The 24,201-nt window shown below is 39.3% G+C and overlaps 2 protein-coding genes across 2 annotated transcripts in view; one reads left to right on the top strand and one right to left on the bottom strand.

Annotated features, from left to right (window-relative positions):
* Window positions 1-8,354, bottom strand: part of ARIH1 (ariadne RBR E3 ubiquitin protein ligase 1) — a 102,987-nt gene extending 94,633 nt beyond the window's left edge. Inside the window, exon 1 of the mRNA XM_058542016.1 lies at window positions 7,824-8,354. Within this exon, the coding sequence (XP_058397999.1) occupies window positions 7,824-8,192 (369 nt within the window). The 5' untranslated portion in view covers window positions 8,193-8,354. The remainder of the gene's footprint in view (window positions 1-7,823) is intronic.
* Window positions 8,166-17,312, top strand: LOC131406248 (putative uncharacterized protein FLJ45840). The gene is made up of 2 exons (XM_058542021.1): window positions 8,166-8,967; window positions 15,594-17,312. The coding sequence occupies exon 1, from the start codon at window positions 8,191-8,193 to the stop codon at window positions 8,710-8,712; it is 522 nt and encodes a 173-aa protein (XP_058398004.1). The 5' UTR covers window positions 8,166-8,190; the 3' UTR covers window positions 8,713-8,967; window positions 15,594-17,312.
* Window positions 17,313-24,201: the final 6,889 nt, after the last annotated feature.

Raw genomic sequence — 24,201 nt, 5'->3', positions numbered from 1 at the left:
GGCCCCAAAGGATCAGTAATCCCAGGTTAGAAGAAGCCTCTGATTATACAGATAACTCTCTCACCTAATAAGTGATGATCAAATGTCAGCCTAAATAAATTCTTATTCTTCTATTTATCCCATCATTTAATGAAAATAATTAAGCTACTCATAAAGATACATAGTAACATAGTATCAAGATCAAACAATGACAGTATATATACTGTCAAGGTCTTAGTAAAGTTATAGCCTATGATACTATGCCTATTGAAACAAAGTGTCTAATGGAAAAACAGAGAAGTAGACACTGTGCATAATCAAAGATACAGGTTCACTGTCATAAAAGGAATGAAGAAAGGTGATTGATTAACTTTAGGAAGGAAAGTTTTCCCTTCAGTCTTCCAAAACAATAATTATGTTTAAAAATAAAATAAAAATTCACCCAAAGGACCACTCTAGGAACAATAGGTGAAAGTTAAAATGAAAGCAGATTTTAATTCTATTTAAAAAAAAAAAAAATCAAGAGTTAAACTTAAAATGAGCTACATCACAAAATAGCTCACTGTCATTTATTACTAGTTAAGCAGAGACTGCAATGTTACAGAGAGGATTCTTTACTTAGAGACACTGGACAAGAACAGGGACTCTCAACCCTGGCGGTGCACCAAAAAAATTCAGGGAAGATTTCTGTTTAATGACAATGCCTGGTCCAAAGTGACAGATACCCATTCACTTAGTCTGGGGTGGGGCCTGAGTGCCTGCATTTTCAAAAATCCTCAGGTAAAAAAAATCTGAATAAGATGAGTAGATTGCATCAAAGTCAATATACTGGTTGTGACATTATGCTATAGTTTTGTGAGATGTTAACCATCGCAGAAAAATCAGGGAAGGGTATGTGGGATCTCTCTGCGTTGTTTCTTGCAACTGCATGTGAAACTACAATTATCAGAATAAAAAGTGTGATAAAAAAAATCCCTAGATGATTCCACTACGGAGCTAAAGTTGAAGGAAAAAAAAAAAAAAAAATCAGTGGACTGGAGAATCTCAAATTCCTGCCAATTTGAAGAGACTGCAAACTATTCTTTTAATCTTAGACATTGAAAGGTAATTAGGAATGCTTATCATTTAAAGGGATAATAATGCTTTGCAAAGCCAAATACCAATAATTTATGGTTGATCAAAAATAAAATCCAAACTACTATGCTCTCCCATTAGTATAAAATTGACTGGATAGATAAGCATTATACAATAGCTGTCATTCACCTCTTGACTAAGCCAGATATATATATATCATGGTAGGCAGACTCTAAGATGGTCCCAAGGATCCCTGCCTCCTTACTTTTGCGTAATCCCCTCCTTGAGTGTGGGCTGGATATAGTTACTCACTTAGGTAGAATATGGCAAAGTAATGGGACGTCACTTCTGAGATGAAGTTATAAAAAGACTGTGGCTTCCATCTTGAGGGTTCTCTCTCAGACTCCTCGCTCTGAGGTAAAGAAGCTACTGTGATGCAAGCCACTTTCTGGAGAAGCCCACATGGTAAGAAACTGATGTCTCTGGCCAAAAACCAGCCAGTGAAAATGTGGAGTCTGCCAACAGCTACATGAGCTTGGAAGAGGATCCTCCCCGAGTCAAGCCTTGAGAACTACAATCCAGATGATATCTTGGCTGCAGCCTTATGAGACCCTGAGGCAGAGGCACCCAGCTAAACTGCACGCAGAATCATGACCCACAGAAACTGTGAGATAATAAATGCTTGCTGTTTTTAAGCCACTAAGTTTTGGAGTATTATAGGGCTAAAGATAACTAATACATATAGCTACCACAGGTCAAACCCAAAAGAAAAGAATCTAATCTGATGACTTCTGCCTACTTTTCTTCACAGTATCAAACCTCTCAGCTTCTGTAACATTACCACCCACAATTTACAAACTCTGTTATATTTGAGCTGACCTCACCATTACCTAGACACCTTTCTCATTCTCGCTTTGTCCAATTTCTTAGAAATGCTTCCTATCCCTCTTTTCTGGCCACCCAAATCCTAGCCATCTTCCAGATAGCACCCACAGATCTCTCTTCCATGAATACTTATTAATATCCACTTAGGACTTGATTAAACTACTTACTGACCTAATAGCTTTGAGTGTCTAAATTCAAAAAGATCACAAACTCCTTGAGAATAAGTCTTCTCCTATTCTCTTCAACATGTAGTACAGTACTGAGCAGGTGCACTTACAGTTATCCATGCACTTACAGCCCTTCCAGTGTATTAAATAAAGAAGCAACTATTTTTGCTTAAAAAAAAAAACGGGGTAGGGAAGAGTGGAAGGAAAATCAAGTGCTAGAATGTGAGATGTCACTAGTTGGGTTTGTATGCCTGAAATAACTGAGTAAAGACCACCTTATCTGAAGGCTAGTAGTAACTATGACACTCCCCTCCAACTCTATGATTAGCCTAGTAAGCGCTGTCCAGGCTCTTGAAATTTTCCTTTTATTAGTTTCTTTTTTTGTGTGTGAGGAAGACCAGCTCTGAGCTAACATCCAATGCCAATCCTCCTCTTTTTTGCTGAAGAAGATTGGCCCTGGGCTAACATCTGTGCCCATCTTTCTCTACTTTATATGGGACACCACCACAGCACGGCTTGACAAGCAGTGCATCGGTGCGTGCCGGGATCAGAACCAGCGAACCCTAGGTCGCCGAAGCAGAGCGCGTGCACTTAACCGCTGTACCACGGGGCCAGCCCCCTTTTATTATTTTCTTAAACAACTTGCCTTCCACCATTAACCCATCTCTGTAGTAATTTATCCCTAGTCATAACACATGGAGAAACACTGCTATTAAATTTTAAATAGATCAGTGGTTCTCAAACTTTAGCTTGCATCAGCATCATCTGGAATGCTTATTGAGACTGCTAGAGGGGCCGGCCTGGTGACGCAGCGGTTGTTTGCGCACTCCCCTTCGGAGGCCGGGGTTCGCAGGTTCCGATCCTGGGCGCGCACGGATGCACCGCTTGTCAAGCCATGCTGTGGTGGAGTCCCATATAAAGTAGAGGAAGATGGGCACAGATGTTAGCCCAGGGCCAATCTTCCACGGCAAAAAGAGGAGGATTGGCATCGGATGTTAGCTCAGGGCTCATCTTCCTCACACACACACACACACACACACACACACACACACACACACAAACAACAGACTGCTGGACCCCACCCCCATAGTTTCCAATTCATAGGACTATAGCCATAAGCAATTCAACAAGAATTAATGTAATTTAAAACTTATAGCTCAAGGAAAATCAGCGGAAAAGATAAAAGTTCAAGAGGAATGAACCATACCAAACACTTTAATAGCTTCAAAACACACATACACACACTCACTCACTCTCTTCCCTTCCTCTCCCTCTTCTCCTCCTACCCAAGTAAGTTAACCAATGTAAGTACATCTTGTTATGCACACTTGAGTTCAATTTCTTGGAAACAATGAGCATCTCCAACTGAGGTTTTAAAAGGATAGATAGATAAACAAAGCATTAATGCAAAAAAGACCAATCTAGTAGCTGGACTCACATGTTAACTTCCCAAGTTAAAAAAAAAAAAAAAAAACCAAAACCGAAGATTCTGAGATGTAAATTGCCTAAGTTAGAGGAAAAGCCAGGGCTAGAACTGACTCCCAGGCCAATACACAATTCGCTGGAATACACACTGCCTGTCAATTTAAGCTTGAAACCTCACCTTAGAAGTTCTTTAATTAAATCTTTTAATTAAACAAATAGGTGAAATAAAATTAAAGATTTCAAATCAAAAGCCAACAGAAAATTTCCCCCACAAGGGTTAGATATTTCTGTTGTCTTTAAAAAAAGTTATTTAGCACAATAAATCTTATAATAGCAAGACACCCACCCATTTCTCTTTATACCTTCTCTCTGACCTCTCACATCAAACAGCCCCATGCCCCTCTTCCTCAGCACTCCCTTTAAACTCGGTATTCCCAAGGGTTACTGCCCTTCTCACTACTCATTCTTCCTGAGTGAGTCAAAATCATGACAGCGTATTAACTAACCACTATTCCAGTGGTTCAGAACTATCACTGGAGTGGCTAAAAATATATAGATGCTCAGGCTCCAACTCAAACTAACTAATGAATAACAATCTCTGGGAATGGAGCCCAAGAACCTCTATGTTCCCCACCCCTATATGCTCCTTAGGCAAGAACCATATCCTTTACTTAACACAGTGACTGGCACACACACAAGGCACAACCAACATTTGCTCAACTTCACCATGGAGACACAAAATGGCAAGTTTAAACATCCCTCAATTGCAGAATTGTGTAGTGTTAGTTTAACAAATCATCTAGCTATTTAGGCACTTACATTAGAAAATCACTTTTAATATTAACAATACTAGTTAAGTAAATATAGGTGGAGGGTAAGTTAAGGGCTTTAAGCACTTCTCTATCACTGGTATAGGTTAAAGTTTAAGAAAATCCCTGATCTTTTCTTAAAAGTTCAAAAGGTAAGCTAGGTGGCCACAAAGGATTTAAATAAAACAAGACCAAATTAAACAAACTATAACAAGAGAATTACAGAAAGCCAGAAAACCAAAAGACTTTTCTAAAAGAAAAAGGGTTACCTTATTTCACTGAAGACTAGAACTAACCTGCAGATATCTACAAATAACAGTATTAATCTCTCGTTGCCCAGAACTACTCCCCCAGAAAAAATAATCAAATTCCCATGGAAAGATTAAATTAACCTGGCAATCTTTTTACATTTCAATCTTTTCCTCCTGCAAATTTATTTTTAAATTCACTAATATTTGATTTCATATTGAAAAGTAGCACTGGGGAGTAGAGGATTTAATTTTTTTTTTAATTAACAGTAAGGTCTCTAATGTGAACCAAGTAAAACAATGGTTTTTAACTTGATAAACTTAAAACTTACTGTCACATTAAACCAACATTAATTTTTTTAATTGAAAAAACTAGACGACTGATATTTAAAGCCTCTATGAATATAAAGAGGTCTTATAAATGGGGTAAAGTGAGCAAAAGCAAAGGGCAATTTACAAAAAAAATACCAATGCCCAATAAACATGTTAAAAGTTCAACCTCATCAGCTAAAAAAAAAAAAAAAAAAAGGGCTAATTTAAAAAATGATGACCATTTCATCCCAATTAAGGACCAACTGGTGGGAGAAAACTAGTATAGCCTTTTTGAAAGTAATGTTGTAATATGTATCAAATGCCTTGAATAAGCAAATCCTTTGATGCAGCAATTCAACTTATCCTAAGAAAATAAAACATTCAAAGATTTATCTATGAGGATACTTCCAATGAGGTTTATAAAAGCCAGAAACTAGAAAATAAAAAGGAAGGCCAATAATAGCAGATTAATTAAATAAATTAATTTAGATTAATTTTAAGTTTAGATCTATACACATGTAAGCATTTGAAAAATAGTTATTACCGACAGGTGAAAGTTGTTGAGATTCCTTCTGTTTTTGTAACCTGCTTTTTTCTACTGAAAACATAAACAGAACATACAGTATGAATCTGTTGTTATTAAAAAATATGTATAGCTTACCCAAAGGTCTGGAAAGATAACTACAGTTCAAATTTTGGGGTATCTGTCTGGGTGGCAAACTTATTTTGTCTTTTTATTTTTTCTTGCCTAATCATTTTTTTCTTAAAATGTGCATGTATCACCTGTGTAACTTTTTTACGTTTAAGTCTATTAACATAAATAATATCACATAACCAAAGCCTAGTTTAGATCTAGTAAGTAAAACGTTTGGAGAAAAGATGGTCTGGGATAAATCCTATCCTTTGATTTACTGATATTTCTAAGTTTCTAAATCTGAACTTTTAACAAGAAATATTTATATATTCAAGAATTCCATTTAAGAGTATCCTTACCATTAAGTAGACTAGAAACAAGTGAGTTTTCAAAACTCAGGCATGGAAACATGATAAAAGTAGAACACCTAAAAAAATTCCCACTATTTTGTAGTCCTTATTTATTAGTTCAGTACATGCCATGTTTATTCTCTCTCTGCTAAACTAACAAAGGAAGAATGATGTCATATACATTATCTATATCTCTGTTCCAAAAGTGACATAAAGAACTCCTAAGATTTGGCCTCAGTGATTAAGACACACCTAAGAGCTGAGAAGGCTGGATGAGATTTAACTACAAAACTATTAACTTAAAAAGTTAAATAATAAATATCCATGAGTTTTTTTAAAGCTAAGTAAAATGCCAATAAGCTAGGTAGCAAGTTTGAAAACATCAAATTTTATACAGTTGTATATAAGTGAAAAGAGAAGTCAAGGTTTTACTATAAATCCTTGTAATGAAGTTTCCTCAAAAGAAGAAAAGAAAATTTCTCAATGCACTGGCCTAAGAAGTCAACTGTCATATTTTTAGGGTCAGAAAAAGAGCAACAAAACTTATCTTTCTTCTACAACCCTTCAAATCTCTTAGACTGCGTTATCTATATGAAAGTTTGAGATTTCCACTCTTTAGTAATAGCACTAGATGGCACCGATTTTTTTTTCACTATTATTCAAAACATTGTCTTCAAATAGGCATAAATAGATGGTTCAATTTTCAGAAAAAAGTGGTGCTTACTAGACAATATTGTAAAAAATCTGTTAATCAGGCAAACTCAACAAGTAGGCAGTGACATACTGCTATTTTGCCAGAGTATTAGCCAGCCAATTTTAAGCAAAAAAAACCCATAATGACTGACATACAAGAAAGCAATAGTAACTTGCTGCTCATATATATATTTTCTTTCCATGTAACTAGTGTTTTCTAAAAGTTGCACTGAATCAAGATTGCATTTTTATTCTTCAATCGAAAGAAACCCTGCCCCCCTCATCACAACTGTTTTTTCCGAAAAAAAAGAAACTTTTGATCTTCCTAAAGCTCAAAAATGCAAAATCTGACCCACAAGGTTAAATGAGATGTGGTTAACAAATTAAAACAAGCCTAACTTACTAACCACGAAATAGAAATAGAAATTATCAGAGAAAGGAGTCCACAAGCAGAAAGCCTCTACTTTCTAACTCACTATAGTGTCTTGTCCAATATTAGACAATAACACTGCGTTTTGCTGTTGTTTTAGCTGCAAGGCTGGGCATGCAATCTGCACTAACTATTCCAACAGCTTCAAGTAAGTCATATGCTACAACTAGAAAAAGTAGCAGTTAAGTCCCAAACAGCAAAGAGGTAGAGATGCAAGAAGCCTCACCATCAGAAAAGAAGACCCATCAGCACCTCTTCCGAGAAATAATTCCCCTCCCCCACCTTTAAGTAGGCACTTAAGACTGCCAAGCAGATCCATTTCTTTATTAACTGGTGCCCACTTGGGGCAACCGTACACCAAGCTGCTCTTAGGCCTGCTCTAACCCCTTCCAAAAGTGCTCAAGTGAGACTAAAGGCCGGGGTAACCCTCCTTCGGACCCAGTTCTTTCTGCTCTTCTCCACCGTACCCCCCCCCCCTTCGCCCCGCCTCTGTAGACGCTCCTCCGGCCAGAGGAAGGACACTGGGCCCAGGGACCGGCAGGAATTGCCCGCAAGAGAAATCTTAGGCGGCAGGAGGCCTCCGCCATAGCGCGACCTGGAAAGCACCGCCCCCAGCGCACCTTCCCACCCCCGGCTAATCGGCGAACGTCTGCTTTCGACACCCTCTATCCCCAGCAGAGGCAGCGGAGGAGACAGGGCCGGGAGCCACCGGGCTGGGCTGCGCACCAGGCCCAGGCCTGCCCCTCGGGGCCGCGCGGGCCGCCCGAGTCCGCTCCCCGGTCCGGCCCCCTCAAGCCAGCGCGGCGGCCACCCTCACCTGGATGACCTCGTTGACCTCCCGGATACATTCCACCATGTGTTGCAGAATCTGCTCGGCCGTGAGCACCTCGTAGCGGTAATCCTCCTCCTGCTCGTGCCCCGGCCCGCCGCCACCGCCACCGCCGCCACCGCCACCGCCGGGCCCCAGAGCGCTGCCGCCGCCGCCGCCCGTCTCCCCGCACAGCAGTCCGTCCCGCTCCCCGCCGACGCCCAGCCCGGGCTCCACCAGCTCCACCTCGCCCAGATCCAGGTTATCATCGTCCGGCTCGTCCTCGTCCTCGTCCTCCTCCTCCTCGGCGCCGCTGTCCTCCTCGCTGCACTCTTCGTCCTCGTCGAACTCGTAGTTGTAGCCCTCGTCCGAGTCCATGGCGCGACGCGCGGGGGCCCGGCGGACGCTGGCCCTGAGGCGGGGAGAGGGCGGGGACGCCGAGGCCCCGGCTCTCGCTCCGGCTCCGGCTGATGTCCGGACGCAGGCCTGGCTCCGGCCCCGCGGGCCGCGGCTCCTCCCCGGGCGCGGCGGTTGGCGGTTGGCGGCTGGCGGCGGCGGGGAGGGCGCGGAGGAGGGAGGGAGGGAGCGAGGGGGCCGCTTGCCGCCCGCCCCAGTCAGACGCGGCTCCTCTCCGGCCTCCGAGAGAAAACAGTCCCCAGCGCCACCTCCACGGCCGCTGCTACCGCTCCTGAGCCAACAAAGGGGCGTGCGTCACCGCGTCGCGCTGCGTCGTCGCGTCACTCCTCTTGGCGTCACCGCGCCCCGCCCCGCCGCCCCTGCGTGGAGTTCGGGGAGACCCCACAGCCCGGCATGGCCGTGGGAGCGCGGCCGCGAGAATTGGCTACTGGGTTCCAGCTGTCGTGGCTCTGTTGGTGGCACCAGTGGACCCAGTACTTGAGGAGGCTACGGGCTTCTGGTCACCGAAAGAGGGGGCCCTGGGTCGCCTGGGTGGTTGTTTTTGCCCCAGGCCATGGGGATCCAGCCCCCTCACGCAATCCAGTGGGGAAGGCGGCCTTCCCCCCGGGCCATAGAGACACTTCCCGCCCGCCCTAGAGTAATTCCGGGAAGACCTAGGCTCTTGAGCTAAAATTCCTGTTGTCAGGGCTGCTAAATGGAAATCTGTTTTATGCAGAACCTCTAAACTTTGTGACAGGTAAACTTTAAGTAGTTCGTCTGATTCTTTACACTGGTACAGAGGAGCAATGGTTTTTAAGTCGCCCGTAGTGACGTCATTTTAAAGAAGCGTTTCCTGAACTGAGCTCAACAAGCACCTATTGAGGGCACTAAACAATGTAAACAGTCATAGCTTTCCTTAATTGAGCACTGTGTAAGGGCTTTACGTATGTTATTGCTCATCTTCACGGAGCCACAGTACCCATTTTATACCTGAGGCTCGAAGGAAATGAACTTGACCAAGACTACAGAATTTGCCCTAGTTTAACCACTGAGTGACCTGAAACATCAATCACAAAAATGTTTTATAAGGCATGATATGTATTATATACTACATAGTATATAAAATGTATTATAATACAACACAACACAGGCAATAACAGAAATATCTACAAGGACCAAATATAGCAGAGAGAGAGTGCGGGTCTCTTATCTGGAAGTGTGTTCTGTGAGCTGAGTGTTGATGGATGGCCAGGAGTTCAACAGAGAAAGAGCATGGTCTTTCAGAGAAAGAAGGTGGTTTAGCCTGAGAGAATAACAGAAGCAAGAGCACAGTAGGTGTAAAATAGTTTAGTTTGGGGAGCTTAAAGTACAAGGAGGGTAAATGACAAAGTATTAGGCAAGTTAGGGGCCAGGACAGTAGAAGTATTTTATGGCTTTCTAAGAGTGGACTTAAATCTTTGTAAGTAGGACAGGAAAGCCAGAGAAGTGTTTTGAAGGAAGAAGAGGATGAGAAAGCTCCCTCTTGGGATAACTTGAAGGATTGGCTAGATTGGAAATCTTTTAGAATCTGAATCCCTAATTTACTAATAAATCTTACTGTTCAACCTACATAGTCCCTTTGGAAATTGATTTTGAAAAGTGAAAACTTCCTTTATAATGTAAGTAAGGCTCTACTAATTTGTTCATTTTGTAAATTTTTGAATAATCAGATTTCTTAAAATAATCTTAGGTTTTGCATTTAAAGCTTTTAATATCAATGCTGGTAGGTCTTAGTCCTTTGATCCTGTTTCTATTTAGCAATTCTAGGTTGTCACAACTGGGGCAAGCTAAGGAAATTAGCAATCCTTCTCTCTACCCCATCCCTATTGTTGTATACCTACGAAAAAATTCAGTAACACTTGTCAATACCCTAAATTCTTTTGCCCCACCTTTGTTTTTATTGTACCCCTGCCTTGAATGAACTCTACCATCCATATGCTCCCCTTTGATATGGGAGCAGCTGACCACTGTTGGAGAAATTTGCGTAATCACATGCATTCTATTATTAAATTCCAATCCAAGCACAACTGAACCTTCCACACCACCCAGCAATCCTGTTATAATTTCCTGAATTGTTCTCCCACTCTAGACAACCCTTTCAAACCTTCACCAGTTTTCTCAAACCTCCTACCTTGCCCTTCCAAATCCTCTCAAAGTAGATGATTTTACATCACAGAGAAATTTGAAATCATAAAGACCAATGTGACTGAAGCATGCTGAGCAAAGAAGAGAGTGTTAAGGGATAAAGTCAGAGAAGGCAGATCAAAGCAGAACGTCAGTAGGGCCCTGTAGGCCATGTTAAGAAGTTTACACTATTGCAATGGGAAGCATTAAAGAGTTTTAAGCAGAAGAATGAAACAATGTGGTGTGTTTTTTAAAAAATAGCTATGGCTACTTTGTGGAGAATGGACTGCGAAAGCAAAGACCAATACTGAGGAGGCTATCTCAGTAGTCCAGGTGAATAATGATAATGGCTTGGACTAGAGTTTTGACGGGGGCGATGATGAGAAGTGGTCAGATTCAGGTATAATTTTAAAGTGGAGCCAACAGATTTGCTGATGATTTGACTGGGGTTGATAGAGGAATCAAGGATGCCTACCAGATTTGGGGCTTGAGCAGCTGGGTGGATGATGGTGCCATTTATTGAAACATGTTAAATTTGAGATGATTGTTAGACATTGAGGTAGAGATGTTGAGTGGGAAGTTCCAAATACTAATGTGCAAGATTGAAGGTCAGGAGAAGTTAGGGCTGGAGATCGTATCTCACCGGAGTTCATGTCAACCATATTGAGAAGTAGCCCAGGCTTAAGGTTAAGATCTTACGCTTTGGAGGAGACAGAGTTGAATTTGCCCCTGCCCGTGCGGTTGCTGTCTATAACCTTGCGCAAGTTACTGAACCTCTCTGAGCTTCACTTTGGAGGATTATAATTCCTATTCTCATAGGGTTATATGTGAGTATCAAATGAAATAATGTATTTAAAGCACTTAACACAGTGCCTGGCACATAGTTAAGTACTCATGAAATTAGAACTTTAAAAAAGTGTCATAAGTCACCCTATATCTTGTGGGGAAAACTATGTATAGCCAATTGGATTCATAACCTTTTAATTGATTTTATTTTAATTACGCATGTAGGTCCATGGCCTGTGTCATCCTCATTTTCTAGGGAGGAAAATTGGTCTGCTTTTTTCTCAGAAACCTTCTCCATAGTCTCATGGCTTCTTTTTTGGACAATATCATGCAATATCATAGTGCTTCTGACTTTTTAGGTGTTCTATTCATGGATAAACCTTCATAACAGATTTTCAGCAACACTCATTCCACTGATATTTTGGAAATTATCTTTGAATCGGGTTAGGTTATAGTGCTATTAAAGGAATCCAGTGTAACAACTTCTCTCTGGCCCCAAATTGGCCAAGGGATGACCCACATATAATGTTTTTTCAAATGACTTGATCTTAAAGATATTGTCTGTGTTACTGCTTTCTCAGCTATGGTCATTACCAGGTAGAAGTACAGTAGTCTGTAAACAACAACAGAACAAGGTCCTTGGAAAAGAGAATAGGCAAATTAATATTTCCTTGGTGCCAAAAGAATCACTGTTAGTAATCAGGTACTCCCATTGTCCCCATGTCCTAAGAAGGTCAAAAAATATTAGTACACATTTATTAAATATCTACTCATGGAGCAAAACTCCATAAATATTTGTATGCTTATCAAATGGTTATGAACGAAATTCCAACAGGAAGAATATGCAAGTGCTTTTCAGATAAATAGAAATTAAAATAGCACTGGAATTTTTCTAAGGGCAGATAATAGAGCTGTAAGCTATGGAAAATCCTCTAATAATGGCAGGGCTCTAGGGTTACCAACTGTCCCAGTTGGCGTGGAACAGAGGTTTCCTGGGGTGTGGAATTTTTAGTGCTAAAACTGGGAAATCTCAGGCAAACTGAGATGGTTGGTCACCTTACAAGCACCCCACCAAAAATTCTTATATGATGTAATTCAAACACTGTTTCATAACTAAATGGAAAGAAATTGCTTTTTGTCATTTTGTTTATCAAGTGTGTTTGAATGCAGCATTTTTTGCTTTTTAAAAAAATGTTTTATTGGTCTCTGTTTTACCAGGCAGGAGGTAAGAGAATTAAATTTTAATTTTAATATAAATTGAATTTAAAATTAAATTTTACCAAAAGTTCAAAGAGAGATACTAATAAGCTAATTGAGTACTTTGCATTTCTTTAAAAACATGGCCGGCCCAGTGGCATAAGCGGTTAAGTGCTCGTGCTCCGCTGCAGTGGCCCAGGGTTCGCGGGTTCGGATCCCGGGCGCGCATCGACACACTGCTTGTCGAGCCATGCTGTGGTGGCGTCCCATATAAAGTGAGGAAGATGGGCACAGATGTTAGTTCAGGGCCAGTCTTCCTCAGAAAAAAAGAGGAGGAATGGCATCAGATGTTAGCTCAGGGCTGATCTTCCTCACCGAAAAAAAAAAAAAATCTGTGTGCTTCAAATTTTGTTACAAACAACAATTAAGTGTTACATCATTGCTGAGAGGTAGATCTTACCACACCAGTTCTATGTGGTAAATAATAATAAGGCTTAGAGAAACTAAGGTTATTGCCTCATTAGAAGTATGGTAGAGATAGTAATGACCAAAAATAAAACGTGAGATTTCTTTTTGTGTGTGTGTGTGTGAGGAAGATCAGCCCTGAGCTAACATCCATGCTAATCCTCCTCTTTTTGCTGAGGAAGACCAGTTCTGAGCTAACATCTATTGCCAATCCTCCTCCTTTTTTTTTTTGCCCAAAGCCCCAGTAGATAGTTGTATGTCATAGTCGCACATCCTTCTAGTTGCTGTATGTGGGACGCGGCCTCAGCATGGCCAGAGAAGTGGTGCGTAGGTGCGCACCAGGATCCGAACCCGGGCCGCGAGTAGCGGAGCGCGCGCACCTAAACGCTAAGCCACAGGGCCGTCCCAGAACGGGAGATTTCTGACTACAGCCCTTTCTCTAAGATATCTTCTACCTTATCTTTCTTCTAGAATACAAGGTCTATAGACTTTATTATTGAACCTGAGATGTTGTACAAGTAATTATCTATAATGTATGGTAAGATAATGCTGGAACCAGAAGTCGAGTATGTGCCCTCACACAGTTAGACAAATGTGCAGAACCATAGTGTCTATGTTCCCCATAATTGCAAGACACATTTATTTGGCCTAAATGTGTGCTTATCCTCCAGCAAAAAATAGCAGATGATCACCTCCCAAAAGTGAATACATATTTGTCCTAATGACTTAACCACTTGAAGAAAAAAGTATTTTCATAACAGAAGTTTGCAAAAGAAATGCTTCTCTGTGGTTCACAGTATCTGGAGTTTATTGTGTGTTATGAGAGGTTCGGGGATTCGATCGGAGACGTAAAAGACACTTTCCACTCCAAACAAATGGACTGAAGGTATATTTTATTATATAGAGGATAGTAAAGGCGATAGTCTGCAAACAGATCCAAATAGGTCAAATATTAAGAGGGAAAAAACATCAGCCCGACTGGAAAGGGAAAACACCCACATTGGCTGAAGAGAAATGACACAAATCAACCAGAAAGAGAAACACCAGGTTGACCGAAAAGAGAACACATCAAATCAATTACTTCATATCAAATCAATTACTTCATATCAAATCAATTACTTACAACATCCACGCCCCACTGCCGGGAGAGCCCTGTCAATCAACGCGGCTGGGCAAGGATCACACGTCCTGGGCAAGGTGTCCCATCCACAGGTGGAACTCTCACCAGGGCTCAGTTTCCAGCAGTTTTTATACCATCAGTAATTTTCAGAGTAAGCAATTACAGAGTTTGCAGAGCAAGCATTTAGTGTTCCCATGCACAAAATGGTTATCAGCGGCGTACGTGCACTGAGCCCCCTGGCTAACATCCCGGCCCAGTAGTTGTGTACGTGCATTGTTCTCTTTGGTTATCGTCCCAGCCCGGCACAGATGGCCAGTCCATCCCGTGCTACGACGCTCCAAGAGCCTTGAAATGTTACAACTTGCAACTCCCTCCGTGAGAGAAAGGCCAGTTCCCGGGAGAAGGCCATTTCCCACCACACAGAAAGCAGCTTTTATATTTCTTTTTGTGCTGGTGGCTGTAGGTCAATGGAGCGGCCAAACATGGCTGTACTCATGTCAAGACATTGTGTTGCCGTACAAATGTATTTGAGGGAATGGATGAATCAATGGGCAAAAAGTGAGCAAATATATTATCGAGTGTCTACTATATGCCAGAGTAGGTGCATGTACATTTTGAATTTACTCCTTATGATCTTGTGAAGTTGAATTCTTAACTTCATTTTATAGATGAGGAAAAAAGCTCAAAGATGAAAGGTAATTTGCCAAAGTTCACAACAGATGGCAGAGCTTTGATTCAAATCCAAGTTTTCAGAGTTCAAATTCACTGTTTTTTCATTACAATTCTCAGTAATTGTAATAAGACCTTATTCTTGTTCTAAAAAGTGCCTTTGTATTTGTTATAATGGAGTAATTGCTATCAAGCCTACTGTTTTCCAGATTGGCAGCGTAAACATTGACTGTATGCAATGTTTGTTCTTCTGGGAAATAGATAATAAGAATAGAGTAGTGAACAAATATATCTGTTATCCTCTATTCACATAGTCCCACTTTATTCTTGTAGATACAACCTTAGTATTTTTAATGAAAACTTAAAATACGTAACTCACAGTTTTTTGGTCAACCAACCAATAGTTATTTATTAGTATCTACTCAGTGCAAAGCACCTCTCTAGGCATTCTGGAGCAATAAAAAAGAAGAACCCTGCCATCTCAGAAATCATAATTTATTTAAGGGAAAGAGACTTAAATTAAAAGAAAAAGCTAATTATAAAAATGGTGGTTGCAGTTGAAGAGATGTCACAAACCAAGAATGGCACCGATGGTAAGTGCCAAAAGAGTTTAAAGGAGAAAGAAGTCACTAGACTGAGGTGTTCTAAGAAAGCATTATATGCTGGACTTTCTCATACCTCCATGCCTTTGCATCTGCTGTTCCCTCTGCCTGACATCCTTCCCACCCACAACTAATTCATATGCTTTAAGACTGCTTTTTTTTTTCAAGCCATTCCAAACCTGGCACTTGATGCCTACAACATGAGTTGCCTGTGTATCTCCCATTCCTAACAAATTTCCAAGCTTTTGATAATGTTAGAATGAATTAATATAAACCTAAAGCTATAAACTAATAGACATTTATTGTCTTCTTCCCTTAAAATGTGTTGAATCTTGCCAACATTGTATCAACATTGGTGTTCTTACCTGTTACTTCTTCTAGGTCTCCGTGAAAACTTGAAGCTTGTGTGGAAGACGAGGAGGGGGCCTGATGTGCATGTCCTCCACGGCACCCCTTGTCTAGGGTTTCTCTAGGGCAAATGCCCATCTCACCTCTCACATCCCCAGTGGTACCTCAGCCTTTAATATACTTCATGGCAAGACAGGATTGATGTTGGAATTCAACAGATTGGACACAAGTGATACAATGCAGCCTAGTTATGAATGTGTAAAGGACTGCAGCAAGGAACAAAAAAGAAATGACTTAAGGACCTGAAGATTGGAGTGACCAAGGGAACCCAGAAAACAGCAGCATCTGATGGGTCCAACTAACCCCAAAGCTTTCAGAAATGAAAAAGCTTTTTCTTTATTTTCTTTGTTTGTTTCTTTCTTGGTTTTTTGTTTTTCATTTGTTTTAAGACAATACTAAGACTTAAAAGGCATAGTCACCTCTTCCAGCTCTAGGAACCAGATGCCACTCCTTACGGTTATTTTGCAATGTGGCAAGAACCGGTTCTTCAATTTTGTCTTTCCAGCTATCCCCTCACAGACATCATCCGTAAATAATAATAGAGGGCTTGTGATACATGACTTCTTGTCCAGGATTCTTTATGAGCTACCTCACATTTCGCTTTCATGAAAAGGTGATTTAACATGCTGGATGCATGGCTTGACACACTCGAATGCTGAAGCACTGAACAGAGTTCCCATTTTAAAGAGTTTGAAAGGTCAATAAAATAATAAAAATCATTACATTGTATCTAAATGTTATTAAAATGTAATAGCCCCAAAGTTATACTATAGTTATTGATTGGTATATTTTTTTACATAAAGCAAAGCTGAGTATACATAGACACATTTTTTGTGAATGATAACAAACTGCATGTATGAGTTATGAGCCTTTGTTTTCTTTTAGGATTGAATGTGGGAGGTTGCAGATGGAGAGGGTCAGATAGAGGGATGTTGTGCCAAAGTGAATATTCTGACTCAGCAAACTTTGAGAGGCACTATAGCCAGAAGCCCCACTTATTAAGTATATGACTTTTGGCAAGTTACTTAACCTCTTAAGAGCCTGTTTTCCCATATAAGAAAAAATAGGAATAATAATAGGATTTTCTTCACTGGGTTGTAATGATTAACTTACTTAATGTAAAGGACTAATTATGTTATCATTATTGACACAGAAAATGTACAGTGTTTTGTTTCAGAACTGAGAATATAAAAAGATGATTATTCAGTCAATTTTAAAGCATTTGAAGAGTACAGACCATTATTCATTTGTCAAATTGTTGAAAAATGTTGCTGTGCTCTTGTATGCCTGTATTTTTATTGGTTAATTCAGCAAGTTGATTGTTTACCAACAGTATGTCAGGCACTGTACTAGATGTTGAGAATAAGAAGATAAACAAAGTCATTTCAGCTCTCAAGATGCTCACAGACTAGTGAGGGAAACAGACATGTAAACCATTAATTACATTATAATATGATAAGTACTATAGTGAAGTATGATCTGAATGTTAGAGGAGCAAGAAGTTAGGCATTTCAGTGTGGGAGGTAGACAGGGTGTTATGGAGGGGGAGGTGTGGCCTGAGCTGAGTATTGGAGGAAAAACAAATAATATTCTGGAAAGAGGGAGTATGTATGTGCATATATGTATGAAAGAATATGGCATATTTGAACCATGGCCTGTTTGGGGAACTGCCAATAGGTCAACATGCTTGAAATTTAGGGTGTATAAAGACTATTGGAAATGTCCTTGTCCCTTCTCTATATCCTCACTATATTCGCTTCCCTTTTCCCATTCTTTTTTTATCCTCTCTCCCCTTCCTCCTTAGGTTACTTGGCTGAAGTTTCCATAGCTCGCAAATGGTAGAGCTAGAAATCAAAGCCCTCCTTCATCTCTCTATCCCCAGAGTGCTCCTCCTGCTGTGCTACTTTGAAGATTTTTCACTCTTTTAATAAAGTTTGTCATTATTTTCCTAGGATTTTTGTGAGACAGACTATGTCAAGTTGCTTGCTTTATTAAACTAATTTTGATCATTGCATTTGGATATATGGGACAATAGGATGGGTACAAGGAAGGGAAGAGGTGTTCCGTATTAACTCAATTCAATTACATTTACTGAATGCAATTGGACATAAACCATTGTATTAGGTATTATGGAAAATGGAAAACAGGTTACATTTCCTATCCTTAAGAAGCTTACAATCTAATACAGGAAACAATACAGGAAAAACTCTAATACAGGACAGCTCATCTAACAGCTGTCTCTTAAGCTTAGCACTAGGGCAGGGTTTCTCAACTTTTTTTTTTCGTTACCAGTCCCAAAGGAACATTTTTAGACGTTTTAATCCTAATAACCTCCCCCCAGGAAATTTTAATACCACAGATATATTGCACAGCTATTTATGTACTGTATGTAAATCTATGCTTTCTACATAAAAACAGTACATTTTTTTTCACACACACCCCCACCAAGAACCAATTTTTGCCTCCTTGTGGGCAATATTGCCCATGTTGAGAATGTATGCACTAGGCTAAGGCTATCACTTTCATAGTCTAAGGATTGGCAGTCAAATTCAAGTTTCAGAATTTTGGTAAATATCTACCAATTATTAAATATAATCTAAAAATTAAATTGTATTTAATTTTTAGTGTATACCAACCAGAAAATTCACAGCGTACACACATTCGTTTTAGTCCTCAATCTAGAACTAAGAGTACAAATGCTATGCTAATTTTTACTCCATATAAACGTTCTTTACAAATCGGTTTATCAAAGCTGAAGTACCCATCCCAGGACAATACTGAATTCTCCTGGCCTATATGCCAAGGTACTGAGGGAGGTCTCCAGCCGACAGCCTGTGAGGAACTGAATGCTTAGCAAGGAACTGAAAGCGTTGGTTCAAAAGTCGAGGAGCTAAATCCTGCCAACAACCACGTGAGCGAGCTTGGAAGAGAATCTTCCTGCAGTCAAGCATTCAGTGAGATTGCAGCCCTGGCCAAACCTTGTTTGCATCTTTGTGAAAGATCCTGAGGCAGAAGACTGGGCTAAGCCACACCCAGATTCTGACCCACAGATACTCTGAGATAATAAATGTTTGTTGTTGTTGTTGTTTTAAATTGAATTCTCCTTCAACCAAAATATCTCCTTTTAAATGATTAACTGTTCAATAGGTGCCAGAATAATGGGTTAGATTCTACCTGCTATACACTACCTTAGAATTTGGCACTTCTTCATAGCATTCATCAAACAGGTATAATATCTGTCTTCTCTCTGAGTTGGTAAGTTACATAAGGGTGGAGACTATTCTTGTCATGTTTATTACTATAGACTACTTATACAACACAGTTTTCAGTATTTACAAGGTATATAATGAATAAGGTAAAGATTTGACTTAATTTGTTTCCTCATTTGTTCTTTCTACCAAATTAGATCCTTACCTTACATCATATATCAAAATAAAATCCAGACAAATTAAATATTTAAGTATAAGGAAAGAAAACAGAAAATTAGTAGAAGAAATATTGGTGAATAATTAATCATCTGGGAGTGGGAAAAGCCTCATCAAGGATAGTACCAATGGCAATATCTATAAAGCAAAAGATTAATAATTTCAACTTTCAAATTTGAAGCTTCTTTCTATAAAAACAATATCATAAATAAAAGACAAAAACAAACTGAGAAAAACATTTGGAACATATATGACAAAGGGTTATTTATCTTTAACGTCTAAAAACCTCACATGAATTAAGAAGAAACATACATATATACACATACTAGTGTGTTTGGGGGATGGCAGAGACATAAACTGAAACACAAATGTCCAATAAATGACAAAAGAAGGTCAACTTTATTAGTAATTGAAATGGAAATTAACAAGATTCCATTTTCACCTATCAAAATGGTAGAGATTTTAATAAAATACCAACACTGATTTTGATGGGAAAGAAGCAGAGACAGTATGACAACTTGTAGGAGTACAAATTGGTACAGCTTTTCTAGAGGGCAATTTATAAGCAAGAAAAATCTTAAGATGAGCATATCCTTTAATCCAGCAATAGTTCTTCTAGTAACTTAACCTAAAGAAATTTGTACCAAAATCTAGCTGCAAAAATGTTCAGGGAATGAATTGGTTAAACAAATTATAATATAAAATAAAAAACTATGCTACCACTTAAAATGATATTGTAGAAAAATATGAATTGATTTGGAAAGATGGTCATGATATGTGGTTAAATGGGGGGGAAAAGGCAGTTAAAAAGCAGTGTTAGAGGATGGTCCTAAGGTATGTGCATTTGTGTAAGCAGAAAGAAAGCAAATTAAAGAATTTTAAAAACTTTATTAAGTTTTAACTTACATATCATAAAATTCATCATTTTAAGTGGTGCATTTCAATCATTTTAATTGAAAAAATTGAATGGTGGCACCATTCAATTATTTTAAATAAGTTTACACAGTTGTGCAACCATCACATTTCAGTTAAAGGGATTTTTATTATTTACCTATATTTTCTTATGCTTCTACAATAGGTATGTAGAACTCATAGTTTTTAAACTCAAATCCTTCCTTTATTACTGACTTCTCCAAAACAGAAAAGGCAAACATGAAATGTCAAAATAATTATAATAGTAGTTAAAAGGTTTTCCAAAGAACGAAAAAGGGAGCAAGCAAATACACTTTAATGCTTAGAGGGATTGCAGACTCACAGAGATTGAAGGACCTGCTTTCAGTGTGTGTAAGTTTGCCTATTTGCAAAAGGGCTTTTCTCTTTTATCCCCACCTGCCCTCTCTCTCTCTGACCTTGCTGATCCTCTCAACGTATTTCAGCTTAAAGGAGTAAGGAGTTTTAGTTCTGGAGCTACTAAAATTCCTAATTCAACCTTAATTCTTAAAAGTAAATAGAATTACACTTGATAAACAAAGGGAAAAATGAAATCAAGAAATAAATAGGAACATGGAATCAGAAGAAAAATGATAACGGAATATGCTTTTTCAAAGATCAACATGTAATAACCAATTGCCATTGTTGTGGAAACTATACGATAGGTACTGAACGAACATTGATTTCCTGAGCAAAATCACAATCATTTTTCACCTTTAAACATCTTATGCCATCATTGAGAGATCAGATCTAAAAATGCCAGATAAATAGGAATAAGATTTGAAATTTTTAAAACTTTTATCCTACCCAAACATATTTTGCTTTACAGTAATAGAAATAGAACACATACTTGCGACTCACTGTTAGTATGTAAGCTAGTGCTAGAATAAATATGAAAATATGGAAGAGGAGGGTAAAATGCCAAAGCCCTTCCACCTCAGGAAAAAATAATATCCAAAGATACATTTTTCACACAATAGGATCATTGAATATTATGAAATGAGATACTAGTTATCTCTACTTCAATCTCTCTATTTTATGAATGAGAAAATTAGAAAGATTATGATTTGCCCATGGTGATATTATTAGCTAGTCAATATCAAAAAACTTAAATTAAAACCCTCATCTCTTTCTTCTGAATCTACTGCTTCTTCCTTTAATCCTTGCTCTGATGGGAGGCAATATAGTAGATACAAGCTCTGGAATCAAAGTGTTTGGTTTCAAATCCTGGGTCACCACCTCACTAGCTATGTAGTCTTGGGTAAGTCACTTAATCTTTCTGGGTCTCATCTGTTCTCATAGTAAGTTCTATTAGTGGAGGAAGATTGAGATATTACTGTAGTGTGTGAAGATTGAGATATTACTGTAAAATGCTTAATACAGTGCCTGGCACATTGTATGGATTCAATAAACATTAGTTATTTATTATTCAGTGTAAATAAAGTTTTTAAATGATAACATGATAGTCAGGAGAGTGACAAAAATTGCGGAACAAGGGGTCAAAGAAGTTGAACTTCTGTGTGGAGATATAGAAGAGAGATAAGGGAATGGGGTGGAGAGGGAAAGTATGAGTCAGGGAGTAAGGTAGGATTGAGTTAGAGCAAGATCCAGACAGAAACTGGCTCATAGGAGAATTTTAAATAAATAATGGACCAAAATCTCTGTAGAGATCTGGGCTACAATGGAATTGTGAGCCTCCAAGTCTTAGTAGGAATAGGCTTCACAGACCATGTTTCCTGAGCCAAGGCATGGCTAGAAATAGCAAGAGATTAAGAAGATGTATTGGGCTTCTTTTGGGAAACCTAGGCAAAAGAGAGACTACCACGTGCACGGACAGAATGAGGCCAACTCATTGGACCAAGAAACACTCTAAGACAACATTTCTATAACCATTAGTTATAAAAAACTAATTCTTTATACTCTTAAAAAGCTAGCCTAAGTATGATGTGGTTTATATCACCCTACCAAACAGTTAAGTCCAGAAAGTTTGGAACTGGAGTCAGAGCCAAAACATTTTCAGGTGGTAGCTATGGGCGTACCCATTTACCGTTGATAAACAAAAAGGCTTTTTTCCAAGTGTTTATGGCATTTTGTCACCACTTTTTCCAGAGAGATTTGTTCAAAGTTACCATAACAGTGACAGCACTCCTAAGGGTTCTATGGACGCAGTCTGGATCCTTTCTTCTGAGATGTCAGTGCTCCATATGCAAAATCTTTAAACTGCAGAGAGTATTGGAAATTAGAATCTTTATAATAAGCTCTTGGTTCCTTAGCATGTTCAAACAAGTAGAATTGACTGGGTTTAGAGCTGGAAGGGACTTGAGAAGTCCCTCATTTTACAGAAGGAGAAACTGAGGTTCAACAGAATAAACTGGCTTGCCTGTCACCAAAGTGACCAAGAGCAGAGATGGCACTAGAATTGCAACCACCTAACTTCTAGTGCAATGCTCTTTCCACTGAGATGGATTATTAATTTGTATATTTAACCTGGTCTTTTTAAAAAAATTTTGATCCAGGGATTCCTAAATACTTGCCCAAGAACTGGTGCTAGATTAGCTGTAAAAAATTATAAGTAGTGCTTCTTAGAGATACATATCTTGGGCTCCATTTCTAGAGATTCTGATTCAGTATGGTCAGGATATGGAATCTGTATTATTAAAAACTACACAGTTAATTCTCTTGATCAGCCATACCTAGGAAGTGTTCTCTGGTCCAGCCTTTGATCAGATGTACCAATCCCATCAATAACAGTCATGCAGCTTCTGCTTGAATACCTCCGATGTAAAGTCTACTATATAAACAAGTCCTTGTTAGCATGATACCTAAACAGGCGAATGAGGATGGGGTTTATGTTCTGTTTTAAACTTCAGAAAACTCTGCTCAAGTTTAGGCAGAGAAACAGGAATTCTCCGTATATGAACGATCAGTTGGGCACAAATACCAGTTCACATAATTTGGGGCTGTATTAATGGAAACACGGAAAGAGGCAGAAGATCTGCTGAATTCAATGGTAGAACCCAGGAAGCTGGACATAATGATACTTCACAAATTAACTCTGTGTCCAGAATCAGTTGAACTCATACTTCTCGGCACTTATAATTAAGGTTTCACTATCAAATATGTCAGTGTTTACGTCATTCTGAGGCTAGCGGTGTAGAGGAGAAGCAACAAATTTATGATAAAAGTCATTGGACTATTACAATTAACATATAAATACAATTTAGTTAATTTCAGAACTCATTCACCCCTTCTCCTTCCTAAGTAACCTTGTTTTTGTTCAACTATCCCTTTCTCTTCCATGACTTCTATATGATCTTTAAAGCTGTCCTAATCCCTAGCCCTAAGAGCTTTATTTCGACTAGTGCAAACATGGTAATCCCACTCCCATGCCTATGTTCGTTATTGCTCCAGCACCGGGCTAAGGCAGTCAGCACATAATATTCTCATGGTGACTTTTACCGGTCTGGGGGTGAACCTAAACTGATACAGTCAAACTGAAGGGGAAGACTTATATTCTGTAGTAGGTGAGAGGTTTCCATTCTTTCTCCATCTACAAGGGAGTAAGGATACCTTACCATTGCTGCTGCCGCCAGCCACCAAGTGACCAAGAGGAAAACCACTTAAGGATGAACCCAACAGACTGAGGAGAGCAGAGCTGAGAGAACAGCATAGAAATGGGGCCAGAGCCTGGTTGCACCCTGCCTAGAGACATCCCAAGTACAGGGACTTTCTGTTTTGTGAGATAATAAAATTCCATATTGTTTGAGTGAGTTAGACATCATTATATGTAGCTGAAAATATCCTAACTATCCATGCATAAAAAGTAGTGTGGAGTTCAGCCTATCAAATACTTTGTTTTAAAATGAATATAACGTGACCAGCTCTAAGCACTCAAACTATAGCAAAATTATATTTGATAATCTAATCAATGAGTATATGCCCTGGAATTTCTGGGTCCCTGGCTTTATCACCAAATCTTCACTGACATGGCTGTTGTCCTACCTACATAATCTGTAAACTCTTATTGGAGGGCACCATCTGAGAAAGATTCTCTAACCCCATTCAGGAGCCAGGGCATAGCTTACATTAGTGTCTACTTAGCAATAGGTAATAGATCTGCATAGAAGATTTATTTGTTTATTAAGCACTTACTATGCAAAGATTGAAAGGTGAGGCTACTGAGGTACAAGTGAAACTTGGGGACTGTTATGTCAAGGAAGCAGAAG

The sequence above is a fragment of the Diceros bicornis genome, chromosome 5 (assembly GCF_020826845.1).
Source record: "Diceros bicornis minor isolate mBicDic1 chromosome 5, mDicBic1.mat.cur, whole genome shotgun sequence".
Classification (NCBI taxonomy): domain Eukaryota; kingdom Metazoa; phylum Chordata; class Mammalia; order Perissodactyla; family Rhinocerotidae; genus Diceros; species Diceros bicornis.
Note: the sequence above shows the minus strand (reverse complement) of the source record. Positions and strands in the feature narration are given on the sequence as shown.

Coding starts and splice junctions, on each gene's coding strand:
- LOC131406248 (XM_058542021.1), top strand. CDS start 8,191: ATGGCGCGACGCGCGGGGGCCCGGCGGACGCTGGCCCTGAGGCGGGGA.